The 15,674-nt window shown below is 51.8% G+C and overlaps 1 protein-coding gene across 5 annotated transcripts in view; it reads left to right on the forward strand.

The window, feature by feature from the left end:
- The window catches only part of TBC1D14 (TBC1 domain family member 14), a 109,244-nt gene that overhangs the window by 68,520 nt on the left and 25,050 nt on the right, over positions 1–15,674 (forward strand). For all 5 annotated transcript variants that reach the window (XR_009737160.1, XM_061420923.1, XM_061420922.1 and 2 more), the window contains 5 exons: positions 4,773–4,891; positions 6,792–6,874; positions 8,188–8,305; positions 11,381–11,487; positions 15,329–15,409. Coding sequence is in view for 4 of the 5 variants with exons in the window: in XM_061420923.1 (XP_061276907.1) it covers positions 4,773–4,891; positions 6,792–6,874; positions 8,188–8,305; positions 11,381–11,487; positions 15,329–15,409 (508 nt within the window). In the remaining variant the exon portion in view is untranslated. The remainder of the gene's footprint in view (positions 1–4,772; positions 4,892–6,791; positions 6,875–8,187; positions 8,306–11,380; positions 11,488–15,328; positions 15,410–15,674) is intronic.

A 15,674-nucleotide genomic window follows, 5' to 3' on the forward strand; every position in this document is an offset into this window, starting at 1 on the left:
GGTGTCCTGTCCTTGGGGCTCCAGCAGCTGTGGCTTGCCCTCTCACGGCGTGTTTTATTATCTGCCCTGGCCTCGCAGCCTCTGCTGGCATCTTCCTGCCCCAGCCAGAATGAGCCCTTCAGGCCTGGGGTCTGCCCGTCCCCTTCACACATGAGGGGGCGTCGAGGCCCTACTGTGTGGCGTCAAGGCCCTACTCAGCTGCCTGGGCTCCCTGCCTGCTTACCTGCTTACTGCTTTTTTCCTGACCTTTTCCTGGGTTATCAGACACGCCCCACACTGGGGCCCTGGTTGTGTACGCTAGGTTTTTGGGGGTGGGGTACAGTAGGTTTTGTTTCTTGTCTCTCTCTGGTGTTGGTCTTTCCTTCCCAGCAGCATACAAGGTAAACCACTCCAGGCGGGGACTGTGACCTGTTCTAAATGAGTGGCTTGCAAACCTGGTTTGGCACAACCCCTGACTCCTATCCCTGGGTCAGACAGTTTGGGTTGAGACTCAGTGCTATCAAAAGGCACAGCTATAACTAGGCATAGAGCTGAAACACACTCTCCTTACTGTTTGCGCCCTGGTTTTTTTTTTTTTTTAATTGTTTGATTTAAAAAATGCTGTCATGACCAGTTAAACTGATTTGCCCCTAGAACTTTGAAGAACCCCGTTCTAAATTCCCTCGGGTTATACAGGGTGTTGGAATCTGTAGCCGTTCCTTGAATGGATGTTTTATGTAGGACTTCAGATGAGCACAGCAATGAATGGCATTGTTACTTGGTTTAAACCAGGAAACTTTGAAACTTGATCCTGTAAGAGCCCCAGGAGGAGAAGAAACTTTAGAACGGTGACTTGGACTGAGGCAGGGACGACCCTGTCGTTTGCCTGGCACACGGAAAGGGCTCATACTTTATGGGCAGCCATTGCACGTATGTCCATCATCTCATCATCACAGGAGTCTTCACAGTCACTCCTTTTTGTGGCTAAGAGAGAAGCAAGATGATTTGCTTCAGGTCAGAGCCAGGACTTAGAACTGAGTCTTTCTGCTTCCAAATCCCCAGCTCTTGCCACATCACATGCTGACCTCAATGTTGATAAACTCATAGCTGAAAGTTGTTTTTTTCCTGAGAGTGACTCGTCCTCTCTCTTGTTCCTGATGCTGGTTTGGAAGATGAGCTTCCGGTTTGGAAGATGAGCTTACTGTTGACGTCTCTAGGTAACAGTGTGAGAACTAGGTTTGGAGTAGGACCTGTTAACCATCTCCAGAGCTGTTCGTATTCTGAAATGCCGTTTAGAATGTTGAAGAGGCTTTCCCTGGGATTGCAAGCGTGGACGGGACAGGCCTGTTTTTTTAATCATGCAGTGCAGTATGTGGTTAAATCATAAGTATTTGCCTTGCGTCTGCACTTAATTGGCTGTTACAGGTTTGTGTCATAGTCGAAAGCTTCGTTTAGACTGCATGTGAATGACTGAGTTGCTTCTGGCCCAGGCAGTCTGCGGTGGGCTGTGTGGCTGCAGAGCCTGGGCGCTCCTGCTCGTCTCCTCTAGCCCCTCCTGATCGCCACCCCTGCAGGTCCTGTCTCTCAGGGTCGGGGGGTGGTGTGAGCCGGGGAGTTGAGCCAGTTCTGTGTGTGTAAAGCCCTTGGAAAGCACGTGGCTCGTTACAGCTGTGCTGTGTTTTATCATCTGTGATGGAGCCTTTGAGCTCCCACTGAAGAGACCGATCTTTTAAAGATCACAAATCAAGGCATTTAATTAACGTTACAACTCCTTTTCATATCTGTGCTCTCTGCAGACTTTGCAGGGCTTCTTGATTGTTGTTTGGCCAGCCTTCCTGGAGCATCCCTCTGCCTGGGGGCTGTGCTGGCTCTTCACAGCCTCTCCTCACTCCGAGACAGCCCCCTCTGCCAGGTGCTGTTACCCTGTTTGCAGATGTGGAAGTGAGGCACCGGCAGGCTAGGCTGTGCTTCGCCAAAGGTTGAGGCTGGTTCTCGGTGGATCTGAATTTGCTGCCAGGCCTTTCTGGCCCCAGAGACCACACTTGACTCAAATGGGCCCTGGGCCCTTCCCTCCATGGCTGCACACCTGTGTGAATGTATCCACAGGGGAGGTCGGGCCTGCGTAGAGGGCTGGAGAGGAGAGTCCTACAGGCTCAGCACCTGGCTGGCTGTGCGTGGGGGCAAGTCACTTCACTCTCAACCTTAGGGGCTCTGCTGGTAAAACATGGTGACACCTGCCGTAGAGATTGTCACGGAGATAAAGTGCACAGAAGCAAGTGGCAATGGGCATCCACATTCTGGGGCATCTAACTTGGGTCTCGGCTTCTTTGGCCTTGGCATGTAGTTCATCAGACCAGGGTCAGCAGATGAGTAGCCCTTTACAGGGTGTTCATTAACAATGCTCATTAAAACGCAACATGTCTCAGAACCTTTCTGAGCACAGCTCTAGGTAGTTTTCCTATAAAGTTCAAGGTTCTGCATCGGGTGCTACGTATGACACTCCCTCATAGCTGTTTATTACCGTGTTAAGTTGCAGCTGAGTGCCTGGCACATGGAGGTGCCCAAGTATATTAATGGCTGAACACGAGTCCATTTTCCCAGCTTTGGTTAAGTGGAGGTCATTTTAGATTTTCATGGAACTGTTTTACATCAGGACGACTCACTGGAAAAGACCCTGATGCTGGGAAGGATTGAGGGCAGGAGGAGAAGGGGGCGACAGAGGATGAGATGGCTGGATGGCATCACTGACACAGTGGACATGGGTTTGAGCAAGCTCCGGGAGATGGAGGACAGGGAAGCCTCATGTGCTGCAGTCCAGGGGGTCTCAAAGAGTCAGACATGGCTCAGCAACTGAACAGCAGCAACGAACAATGCTGCGCCGTCTAACCCTGTGCATCCAGTTGTACAGAAACTGCCCCTCCCACCTGCTTCTTGGTGCACACCCTTCTCACAGCCTGTGGGTTCTGAGGAAGTAGTTTTTCCTTTAAACTTTTTAGAAACCTCAACAGGCTTTTCTGTCTGACAGAATAATTGCTAGCCAAAGAATTTTACCAGTAACACGCCATTAACAACTAGAGTTAATAGAACTCACTTAGCAGTTCATCACTTTCCACTCCTGATACTGCTTTGGTTGCGTCTGGAGTGCTCACTTAAATCTTAGGCCAACTGCTCTGATGTTTATCTACCTTCCCAGCTAGGTGGCCTTCGCTTAAGGGAGAGTCCTGAGAGCCTTGTCTGTAATAGACAACAAGAAAATGCTGGGTTTTATTTTTGCAGAAGGCTAAGGGCACAGAAACTAAACTAACTAGGAATACATCTTGTTTGTGCTTTACATGAAGTATTTTCTTAAAAGGCTTTGTGTACAATTAAAATGTGTATATTTTCCTACAGATGTCCATTGTGACTTTCAGAGATATAGCCTTAAAAAAAATTTGTCCTGAGGAATTTATTCAGTGTTTTTCCAGGTGACCTCTATACACTGAGGTTATTAGGTCCCCACTAGACCCAGTGGCACCCCACTCCAGTGCTCTTGCCTGGAAAATCCCGTGGTCGGAGGAGCCTGGTGGGCTGCAGTCCATGGGGTCGCTAAGAGTTGGACAAGACTGAGCGACTTCACTTTCACTTTTCACTTTCGTGCATTGGAGAAGGAAATGGCCACCCACTCCAGTGTTCTTGCCTGGAGAATCCCAGGGACGGGGAGCCTGGTGGGCTGTCGTCTCTGAGGTCTCACAGAGTCGGACACGACTGAAGCGACTTAGCAGCAGCAAGGGTACAGAGGAGGAAGGCATGGCAACCCACTGCACTGTTCTTGCCTGGAGAATCCCATGGACAGAGGAGCCCAGCAGGCTGCAATCCATAGGGTCGCAGAGAGTCAGTGTGACTCAGTTACTTAGCATGTGCCCATGCACGCAAGGATATACACATACGTGTGTGTGCACACGCATAATTTTAGAAACTGGACTCTTTGGTCCAAGTTATTTGGCTCCCCTGAACTCTGCTGGTTGGGTGTTTGGAATGTGGGTCACCAGGTGTGACTGAGGTTTTGTGGTTGCAGTTCACAAGACAGATTAGTGACCTGGAGGTGCGGAGGCTGCTCCAAGATTTCCAGGGCATAGCACAATTATTTATGTACCAATTGGCATTGATGGCTTCATACATAGGTGTTAAAGAATTTCTTTTTTTGATGTTTCTGGTTTAAGAAAATGAAACAGCTTTAAGCACCTGCAAGCAAAAACTTTTTAACTCCTTCCTCATTTTGGAAAATATTTGAAAAGTTAACAAAAATCGATAAAACGCAGTGGAATAAATGGAAATGCATTAGAAATTAAGGATGGGAGTGGGAGATGAAGCCGGGGGTTCAGAGGAGTGCCAGAATTGGCTGTCACTCTGACTCTGAGCTTCCTGGTGGGCACTGCAGCAATCATTTAAATTTACCGTGTCCAGAAAACAGTACACGCCTCTTACCCGGAACATACATAGACCTGAGTCCATGTTTGTGGTCCCTCCGAGGGGCAGCTGGAGTGATGAGATCTTCAGTGACTTCCTACCCGTGCCGAAAGCCCACGGGCCCTGTGAAGTGATGGCCTGAACTGCAGAGCTGTAGGAACCCTTTTGTTGGCAGTTTTTCCTTCTAAAGAGCAAGAAATATTTTCAATGTGTCATCCTCAAAGTCAACTTAAAGGACTTGACAATTTCGTAACAAAACAGCTTTCTTACTTTGAGAAGGGCTTTGTAACCTCAGAGTTACAAAGTTACAGCCAGGCCTGGAGTTATCCCTGGTCTCTTTGTCCTAGGAATATGAAGACAAGGCTGGACGACCTAGCAAGCCTCCCTCTCCGAAGCAGAATGTGAGGAAGAATCTTGACTTTGAGCCTCTCTCCACCACCGCACTCATCCTGGAGGACAGGCCAGCGTGAGTCTGACGGAGAGTCTGTAGAGAGTTTGTTCTGGGGGATCAGTCCGCTTGCTGGTCACCATTTCATTAGCAAAGGATTGAGTCCTGAGGGAGAGAACACGTTAGCACAACACTTGCTAAAAGCACGGGCTCCTCCCCGTCCATGTGCTGGTGTGCGTTCTGTGTTATAGCACGACTGACTTGGAAACGTTTCATGTAACGTAGAAGTGGGTTTTTTTAATTAATTACTTTTTATTTGTGGCTCTGCTGGGTCTTCATTGCTGCTCAGGCTTTCTTCCCTGGACGGGGAGAGCAGAAGCTCTTCTCTCGTTGCAGGATGCGGGCTTCTCACTGCGGGGACTTCTCTCGTTGCGGCTCCTGGGCTCTAGAGCACAGACCCAGTAGCTGTGGCACAGAGGGGTGGCTGCTCCGTGGCATGTGGGTCTTCCCTGGATCAGGGGTTGAACCCGAGTCTCCTGCATTGGCAGGCAGATTCTTTACCACCGAGCCACCAAGGAAGCCCTAACCTAGAAGTTTTAACCCGGATTTTCCGTTAAGTGACTTTAATTTAGCATGTCTAAACACTTGCAGAACTGTTATTATAGACTGGCTTGTAACTGTAAAAAACAGCAGAGTGAACACCCTGCAGAGGGTGTTCCGGAGGCGCCCTAGACAGTGGCAGGACGGTGCCTGCATTCGCCTGCTGCTTCTCTGGGACGTGCTGCAGTAAACGGGCTGGCTGGGCCTAGCAAGGGTCTTCCCCTCCAACCTCTGGTTTGCCTCGAACTGACGAGGAGATCGGTTTTGGTGACTGGCCTGCGGATCGTGTTTGGAGACCCTAGTTAGATAAAGGGATTGATCCATCGTACCAGGCCAGAGCTTATCTCTAGTTAAGCGTCAGGTTTCCATAGAACCCTGTTTTTGAGCAGAAAGATTCCACAGCTTTTTTTTTTTTTTTTTAAATCTTAAGAGAGATTGCAAAACGCTGAGCTAGAATTTCTAAGGTCCCTGCCAACCCTGACATTTAAAATTGATGAAGTCTGAAGAAGCAATGTGTGTCTTCCAATGTTAATTTTTGGTCATTGGACATTGTGGATGTATGGGTAGATGGGAAGAGAAACTCAGACACGGCGGACTCACAGGTAGGTAGGGACTTAGGGACTGTGGGTAACAGCTGCCACCCTGTGAAGCTCAGCCCTTGAGGCACTCCCTGAGACGCGAGCTGTTGCCCTGCAGTACAGACGGTTGTTCAGCGTAGCGCGGGGGGCGCGGGGGACACTGCGAGGCACACAGCCAGCAGACATGGCCGCCCGCCCGGTTCTCCAGGGCCAGCAGAGTCACCAGCACGTTTCGGAAAGATAACGTGCCTTTTATTATTTCAACCAGAATTAGAAGATGCCCACCACATTTAGGTGTTTAGAATTGCTGTATGAATCTATGTGTGTGTATGTATATATATAGATATAGATATGAGACAGATGAACCGCACAGCTAGTGTGGAACTTGCACACTGAAAAACAGGCCAGGGAGTAGATTCGTGCATATACGTAACATACACCATTGGAGTACTTCACGGGTGACTGCTGACAGTGATTAGTGCATGTGGTCAAATCAAAGTTTCTTTGGAGACCTGGGGTGAAAAAAGACACTGAAAGATTTAAGTGTTTATCTCTGTTGGATTTGTGGGTAATTGCTAATTTCTTCTTTTTGCTAACCTTCAGGTTTCAAGTTTTTAAAAATGAGCTTTATTTTACTTTTGTAAAAAAAAATATATTTTTTGGTTTTAAAAGAGCTGTGTCTTTATCATCTAACAAAGGTAGTTTTCGTCTTTGAGCTTCTCATTTTTTAGTAAATGATGTTCCAAGTTTCTCTTTAATATTTAAAATGGTGGCAAAATCTTTTTTTTTTTCCTATCAAGAAATCTCCCAGCGAAGCCAGCTGAAGAAGCTCAGAAACACAGGCAGCAGTATGAAGAAATGGTGGTTCAGGCCAAAAAACGAGGTAATGGAATCCACATGTGTTGGTTGTGTAAGGCAGCACAAGACTGTGTCTTCCTAGGTATTTTCTCTTTACATTTTGAAGCTTTAGAACCTGAACTTTGGTGAATGCCTTTAATATTTTGAAATTTATAATTTTTCATCAGAAATATACATTGCTGCCAACTGTTCATCCCTGGTAACTTTATTCGAGGTGATACTTGGGATTTATGTGAGGGGAGAGCCTGTGTGGGATGAACGTACTAGGGTGGGCATAGCTTTAGCTCGCGGGGATGGGGAGGCGGCTCTCTGCCCTCCATGGGCTCAGTTCTCTTCACTTAGAAGGAGGTGTGTTGGGACTTGTTAAAGTGCCGCGTGACACCTAAAACCCCTATGACTCTTAGATGGTTAAGAAGTGTACATGGTAAAACGACATGGTCTGCCCATGCAACAGAGTACTGTTCAACCTTAAAAAGGAATGACGTTCTGACACGTGCTACAACATGAAGCTTGAAGACATTGTTCTAAGTGAAATAAACCAGACACAAAAAGATAAATTCTGTACGATCCCACCTCTGTGAGGCGTCTGTTGGGTTGGCCAGAGTTCCAACAGAAAAACCCAAATGAGCTGCTTTGGCCAACCCAATAGAAAAGTCAGATTCACAGACACAGAAATTAGACTGGAGGTTGCCAGGGGCTGGGGAGCGGGAAAGGGGTGGCATGGGAAGGGGGTGTTTCGTGGGGACAGAGTTCCAGTTTGGAAGGTGGCTGTGATGGTTGCGTAACAGTGTGAATGTACTTCATGCCACTGAACTGCACACTCAACGGGGATAAAGTGGTACATTTTATGTTTTGTGTATTTTATCCCCCAAAAGGTAAATGTAAATGGAAAAGCGTGGTCTTTCTCAAGGTTGCTGTTATACACGAAGAGTTATTCTTAAGCTGTGAGAGGCGAGGTTGCAGGTGCCGTTGGAAAGGGGACTGGCGGAAGGAGCTCAGAGCTTCTGGTCTGTTAGTGTCTGGTCTCCCAGCTGGGGTGGTAATTTCACGGGTTTGTGTGTTTTGTGATTGTTTTGTCTTGTTCTTGTCTGAGTACTTTTCTGTATACATGTTATACGATACGTGTGTTACAAAAAGCTGACTGCGTGGTAAGTAACACCTAAGGTCTAGACTTCTAAGCTGTGAGATGCACTGGGTCAGGCCTTAAACACTGCTGTGCTTCAGTGCTGTCTTCCTGGTGTTTCTGCAGCCTGACTCTTTGAGAAGAGTCACCCAGCCAGGAATCAGTGGCTATCAGCTAACAGATGTTTTCCTCTTCTTTTCAATTGTGATGTCTAGAGCTGAAAGAAGCCCAGAGGAGGAAAAAGCAGCTGGAAGAAAGATGCAGACTGGAGGAAAGTATTGGAAATGCAGTCCTCACTTGGAACAACGAGATTCTGCCCAACTGGGAAACAATGTAAGCTCTGACGTCACAGACACTCTAGACGGCATGTTGTTTCTTGGCAGAATTTATGGGAAGCAGCTGTATTAAGTGTAGCCATGTCGCAGCCTTTGATGAAGTTACCTGATAAGTTTGAGCCGCACGGTCTCCTTCCCCTGCCTCGGTTTAGCCTTGTTCCTCCCACGGCGCTGTGACAGCCCTCCTCTCCAGCCCCTTTTGCCTCGTCTTGTCCTCAGCAGTCTAGGGCACAAACCTGTGTCACTTCCACACTCAACACTGCAGCAGCCTCCTGTGACTCCAGTGTAGGATGTGAATTTCGTGGCTTAGCTGACGGGCCTCCCGTGGCACAGCCGGCCCCTTTCTCTGTGGCCCTGCCTTTCACCTCTCCTTTGCTTGGGCGAGTGTTTCCCTTGGGGAGGCTCAGGGCCATTGCATGTTCTTGTCCTGCTGTCTCAAGTACTCTTGCCCCATATCTCCTTGTCCAGTTAACACTTTGTTCTTTAAAGCTCAGTCTTCCTTGGAGAAGCCTTTTCTGCCCTGGCCCTGGCTCCAGGTGCCAGCAGAGGACCCCCGGGTACACTGCATCGTCTGCTCGAGTGTCTTTGTCCTCTGAGTGAGCCAGGGTACTGGAGCTGCTCTGATGACAGCCTCTAGGAGTCAGGACCCACTCGAGCCCTGCAGCTGCTGTCTTCTTTCTGCCTGAAGAGGCGCTGTGGACCTTTTCCTCCTGTGTGTTCAGGACGGCTAGGGGCCTGTGTGCAGACGGCTTCCTGGGGCCTGGTGTGGATGGCTGGGGACCAGCGTGCGGACGGCAGTCCCAGGGCCAGTGTGTGGATGGATGGCAGTCCCAGGCCCACGCACAGAGGCTGGTGGCTCCTTTTGGGGCCTCCCCCCATCAGCTGGAGCTGTGAGGGGCTTGGGTGCTAGTTCCTTTTCTGCTTTCAACCTGAGCCATGGGTCAGGAAGTTGGGGACTTGCTGTGGCACTTACCTGGCTGTCATTCGCTTTCGTCACTGGGGGGGGTTGGGGGGAGATCACTGTGTGCTTTCCGCTGGGAAGACACGCCGCACCCAGAGCCTGTTTTCCTCAGCGGTGTCTTTAATAGGCCAGACATGGTCAGAAAGCACCTCTTCCCAAATGGGGCCCAGTAACGAGAGTTGAGGTCTTCAGAAGCCTGGACTGTCTCCCCGTGTGGCAGCAGGGCCCAGCCTGGCCCATCGCGCACTGCCTGATACTTGATGGCATCCAGAGGCGCACGTGCACACCAGAACCGCCGCTTAGTGACCCACGCCGGGCACCAGGCTCTGTGGCGGCTGCCTTTGTGGTCTCCCCACTTAATCCTCTCCGGCCCTCTGTGTAGGGGGAGGTTTCATCATCTTGGCCTTAGGGAGGAGGGTGCTGAGTGAGAGAGGAGAAGGGGTTTGCTCCGGGGTCCCAGGTGAGGGTGGGACAGGGCTGCAGCTGTCCCTCCTGCACCATCAGCCCGTGCACCTCTCCACCCTCAGCCCGTGCTCCTCTCTGCCCTCAGCCCGTGCTCCTGTCTGCCCTAAGCCTGTGCTCCTCCACCCCTCACCCCGTGCTCCTCTCCACCCTCAGCCCACGCTCCTCTACGCTCTCAGCCCGTGCTCCTCCACCCTCAGCCTGTGCTCCTCCACCCTTCACCCTGTGCTCTTCTCTGCCCTCAGCCTGTGCTCCTCTGCCCCTCACTCCATGCTCCTCTCCGCCCTCACCCCATGCTCCTCTCCGCCCTCACCCCATGCTCCTCTCTGCCCTCAACCCGTGCTCCTCTCCACCCTCATCCTGTGCTCCTCCACGCCTCACCCCGTGCTCCTCTCCACCCTCAGTCCATGCTCCTCTACACCCTCAGTCCGTGCTCCTCCACCCTCAGCCCGTGCTCCTCCACCCTTCACCCTGTGCTCTTCTCTGCTCTCAGCCCGTGCTCCTCTGCCCCTCACTCCGTACTCCTCTCCGCCCTCACCCCATGGTCCTCCCATGCTCCTCTTTGCCCTCACCCCGTGCTCCCCTCCACCTTCAGCCTATGCTCCTCTCCACCCTCAGCCCGTGCTCCTCTCCGCCCTCAGCCCGTGCTCCTCTCCGCCCTCAGCCCGTGCTCCTCTCTGCCCTCCCCCCGTGCTCCCCTCCGCCCTCAGTCCGTGCTCCTCTCCGCCCTCAGCCCGTGCTCCTCCACCTCTCACCCCGTGCTCCTCTCCGCCCTCACCCCATGGTCCTCCCATGCTCCTCTTTGCCCTCACCCCGTGCTCCCCTCCACCTTCAGCCTATGCTCCTCTCCACCCTCAGCCCGTGCTCCTCTCCGCCCTCACCCCGTGCTCCTCCACCCCTCAGCCCGTGCTCCTCTCCGCCCTCAGCCCATGTTCCTCTCCGCCCTCACCCCGTGCTCCTCCACCCCTCACCCCGTGCTCCTCTCCACCCTCACCCCGTACTGAGAAGCGCTGTGTTGCGTCTTCGGCACCTTTGCGCTTGTCCCCGTCTGTTAGCGGTGTGTGTTCACTGTGCACAGCAGACGCAGCGCCTCCGTGCAGCTCAGAGCAGTGTGAGTTCGCGGGCTCCGGCCATTAGAGTCCAGCAGTCGTTGCCTGAGCGCTTCGCCCGCGTGCAGCGGTGCGGTGATGGGCGGCTCCCGTCACGGGGCCCTGGGGTCTGCCTGCCCCCTGCCGCTCTGCGGTGGTGCCACCTGCCCCCCCCCCACCCCCGCCAGTGTTTGCCCAGCTGTGTGTGGTTCCCGGAGCAGGCCAGGTCGTCTCTTGTTGCTGTGCTTTCCACTCAGAAATCCCTTCGCAGTCTTCATCTGCTCAGAATGCTGCTGTCAGGCAGACTCTGGCTTTGGAACAGCGCTCTGGGGCCCTCTGGTTGCTGGTGCCCGTCTCTGCGTGAGCAGTGCCTGCAGTGGCACGGTCACTGCCCAGTGGAAGGCAGTCGTTGGTCTCCTGGTCTGTACGATCGGTGAACTGTGAGCCCCCTGAGGCCAGGGCTGTGACATTCACCTCTGTGGCTTGGGGTTAAGCATGTGGGCAGACAAGTGTTTCTTCACTGAGAACAAACTCATAAGCTCACGCTTCCTTTTTCATCCAGGTGGTGCTCTAGAAAAGTTCGAGATTTGTGGTGGCAGGGAATCCCTCCCAGCGTGAGAGGCAAGGTCTGGAGCTTAGCCATTGGCAACGAGTTAAACATCACTCACGGTGAGTGGCTCACGTGGTCCTCGGCCCGGGGAGCCTGGCCTCCGTCCTGGGGCGTCTCTCTCCCCATGTGCCCGCTCAGGAAGAAAGGCAGCCGTTGCCACGAAGCCATGTCTTTCGAGAGGCCAGCATGCCCTCTGGGAGGCAGTGCATTAGGGACCCCAGGTGCACCCCGGGTGCCTCAGTCATCTGGTGGCTCAGAACCAACGCCCGCCTCCCTCCTGAGCCGGTGATCCTCCCTGACACGCGGCGGGGAACACTGGTGGGCTGAGTCACGCCGAGATCTCTCCTCGAGCTGTGTGGAAAGCAAGCTCGACGGGGATGGGAGAGTGGTGTGGGGTGTTTCTCTCTGTGGAGGTGCCGTGTTTGTGGCGTTTGTCGTCCCGCCTGGCCCCGGCGTCTTCTACGTGAGCAGCTTAGTGGGGACGGCACCCTCTGCTCCTGCCACGTCCTTGAGGGTCTAGTAGCTTCAGTCCAGAGGGAGGGGAGCCCTGTACCCTCATTTTTTGGAGGTGCCATGCTGTGCAGCTTGTGGGATCTTAGTTCCCAGAGTAGGGATGGAACCCTGGTCCACAGCAGTGAAAGCCCCAAATCCTAGCCACCGACCACCAGGGAGTTCCTGGACCGTGCTTTCTCAGGGCTGTTCGTCCCACCGCATGCCCTCGTACAGTTCAGGCGGGATTTTCTTCCACAAGGGTGTCCACTGCTTCGCTCCCTCCCTATCCAGCGCTCTGCAGGCTGTGACCCAGAGTGAAACCCACCCTAGGAGCTCGGGCTCACAATGAAGTGTCTGGGAAACAGGAATCTTTACTTCCCTCCCTTCCCCTCTGTCTGCAGTCTGGAATAAACATATTCTACATTTAGACCTGCAGTGTTCTAGATCAGGTTCTTTGTTGTGTTTTTTTTTGGTGTTTTCTTGTCTGGAATTCATTTGTGTTTATTGCCTTACTTGTCCTTACTTCAGTTCCTTACAACAACTGACAGTTGTTGATGAAAGTAGTATCGAATTTCCTCCCTGCAGTCTACACTGCCCAGGCCAGGAACTCTTCCCTTATCTTCTCTGTATTAGTGCCCAGCTTGTAGAGTTCATGGTGGCTGGCTTTTTTTTTTTACCCTCTTGAAGGCCCTTGAGTGTAAAATAGCTTGGTTTGTAGCTTCTCCATGGCTGGGGTTCATACTGTGTTGTAAGTTTTATTTTGTAAGATACCGATCTTACACTGTCATTTCAGCCCTGGCCAGCCCTGTTCTTCCTCTTGAGTAGTGACAGCTGGTTGGGTGGATGGTTACTGGTTCTTTTCTTTGTCATCTCCTCAGAGTTCCATTTTTTTGTCGTTGTTAGTCCATACCTGCCCCAAACTTAACATCTGTAGGTGAAAAGAGGGGTAACATTACTTGTGGAAATGGTTTCACAAAAGCTTCCCCAGAAGTCAGCATCTGGTGAATGGACCACAGTTTGTCTCAGTCCCTGTTCTTGAGAATTTCTAAACGTGTCAGCGGCTCTAAGCCTGCTGGGCGCAATGCAGCGTGCTCTGAGTGTGTGTATTCTATTTAATTTTTCGTTCTCACTGTCGGCTGCACTGATTTCATTTAAATTAAAGTCCTCCATAGTCTATATCAGTGTATCAGGCTAAATGGCTTGATTAGTCAGCTCCGTGCCTTGACAGTCTGTGTAAGTCTCGACACTGGCCGGTTTTATTTAAATCGTGTCTTTCTTGTGTAGCTGAAGTCAGGTGCCCACCTCACTTGGTGCTCAGCAGGGTGGGGCCTCATGCTGTGCCTTCGTCACCCGAAACCCTGCACAACCTCTGCAGTCAGGTCCTCAGGGAGTGTTTGCTGGATGAATGAAGGAGCAGGCGGATGAGTGTGAATGCTGCCTTATTGGGTCCTCCTCAACCTCAAGGTTGGCTGTGTATTGAAGCCACCGTGGCTGCACTGATGAGCTTGAAGCCCCCTCTTGAGGCCAGGCATCGGGTAGGCCCTTTCTCACGTCTCCGTGAACGTTGACCGCAGTCTGAGGGGCAGGGACTGTTGGCCTTGTTTCCCTACTGAGGAAGTCAGCCACCCTGACAGGTTAGTCAGCTAACCCTGAAGCCCAGGCTGCGGTTTGGGAAGCCCCAAGGTTTTGCTGTTTCTGTGGCTGTGCAATTGGAAACTCACTGAAAGTCAGCCTGGTAGTACCGTTACCTTCACCTTTGAGGGAGTTAGCCTTGTACTTCGAAGCTCCTCCAGGAAGAAGGTGGGGTCACTGTTTGAACTCCCTCTCTCCCCACACACGCACGCCAGCTAAAGCGTGGCGGTGTTGTGGAAACTGCCCTTTGCCCCATGTTCCCCAGGGCTGCCTGCGTCTGTGCTGTAACTGTCGGGCGCCTCACTGGGGAGCGGCTCCCAGTGGTCGGGCCACGTGGTGGCTTTCCTCCACCTCCTGCCAAGATGAGCAGAGCTCCGCCCGCCTCCTGGAAGCAGAGTGAGCAGGGGCGCCCCAGACCCTGTGTCCTCCGGCTCAGCACACCCCCAGGTTTGTCCCACAAGCAGCTGAGTTCAGACACCCGCTGCCTTCCAGGTTAATACGACGTGAATGTGATGTTACGTTTCACAGTTGTTCTGCTCTTACAGACAAGCGTAGATTGTATGTCAGGTCCTTCCTTTACAAGGTTAGCAGGAGGTTGGTAATCAGAATTTAGCTTGTTACAACACAATAGTGTTACTAGAATTTGACTTATATTTTTAAAAATAGCATTTACTGTCTGGGGGGCAGTTGTGCTTCGCTTTATATTCCAGAAGTACTAAAGGGAAGAATAAAGTGGTAGGAATTCTCTGGGTAGCAGCAGTTAAGTCTCAGTGATTGTTCCTGATCCAGGGCAGCCAGTGGCTGGGCAGTGTTGGAGCCAGAGGAGCTGGGAGGTGCGGGGGCTGGGTGGGGGCAGCAGAGGCTCGGAGGTGTCTCTGGGTTCAGTCTCTGAGGAAGGGTGGGCTGTGGAGGTCTGCGTACGCAGTGAGGTTTGTGAGCTCGAGTTGTTTCACCATGGCCAGACTGCCCGAAGAGAAGAATGAGTAAATACGTCCCAGATGTGAAGACTGGCAGTTGCCTGGTGAGCCTTGCTGCCACTGGGAAGACTTATTTTGAAACTTCTGCCTGTGTTGCTTTCACCCTCCTGCGCTTTCAGGCAATAAGCCCAGGAGGATTGGGCCTAGGGGTAGCGCTTCCATCTTGTCTTGATTTGAAACCAGATGGGTTTTCTGCTTGTTTCCCGCTTTGTTCATCGGTCATGTGCTCACTGAGTGTCCTGGTCTGTGTCTGTCCCAGTGCTGTTTGTTCTGGATTCAGACATGACCAGAGACCCTCACAGTCTCACCCCGGAGCTCAGAGTCTAGTGAGGCCATAGCCTCATCGAACACATCAAAACAAAACAGCTTTACGGGTGGGTGGTGTGAGAAACCAGGCGTAGTGACATTTGGGCTTCCCTGTTGGCTCAGACAGTAAAGCGTCTGCCCACAACGCAGGAGACCCGGGTTCCATCCCTGGGTCGGGAAGATCCCCTGGAGAAGGAAATGGCAACCCACTCCGGTACTCTTGCCTAGAAAATTCCACGGATGGAGGAGCCTGGTGGGCTGCAGTCCATGGGGTCACAAAAGAGTCGGACATGACTGAGCGACTTCATGATAGTGGCATTTTGTGTATTTCTTTGTATATGGTGATGTCTTTAGAAAACAGAAGTGCCTTCCGGCCAGAAGGGAGGAAGTAGCTATAATCGTGGAGTCTGTGGTTGAACTTTAATTATTTGAACGAGGTGGCAGTGTATTCTCTGGTGTGCACGTGATAACTTACCGAAGGCTTTTCTTCCAGAGCTCTTCGACATCTGTCTCGCCCGAGCAAAGGAGCGGTGGCGGTCCTTTAGCACGGGAGGCTCTGAAGCGGAGACCGAAGGTGTGTGTGGCGGCAACACCAGTGGGTTCTTTTGGTCAGCTATACAAGTTGTAAATATTATGCACATCATTATTACTTAACAAGGAAAACTTCCTTAACTGAAACAGCGGTTGGTGCAAATTTATGAAAGCTTCATGGGAAAAGGGATTAAAAAAATTTTTTTTGGCTGTGTAGTATGGCACACCGGATCTTAGTTCCCTGACTAAGGAACCTGGGCTTGAACCTGGGCTTAAGCGCCTGAGTCCTAACCAGTAGACCACCAGGG

The sequence above is a fragment of the Bos javanicus genome, chromosome 6 (genome assembly GCF_032452875.1).
Source record: "Bos javanicus breed banteng chromosome 6, ARS-OSU_banteng_1.0, whole genome shotgun sequence".
Lineage (NCBI taxonomy): Eukaryota > Metazoa > Chordata > Mammalia > Artiodactyla > Bovidae > Bos > Bos javanicus.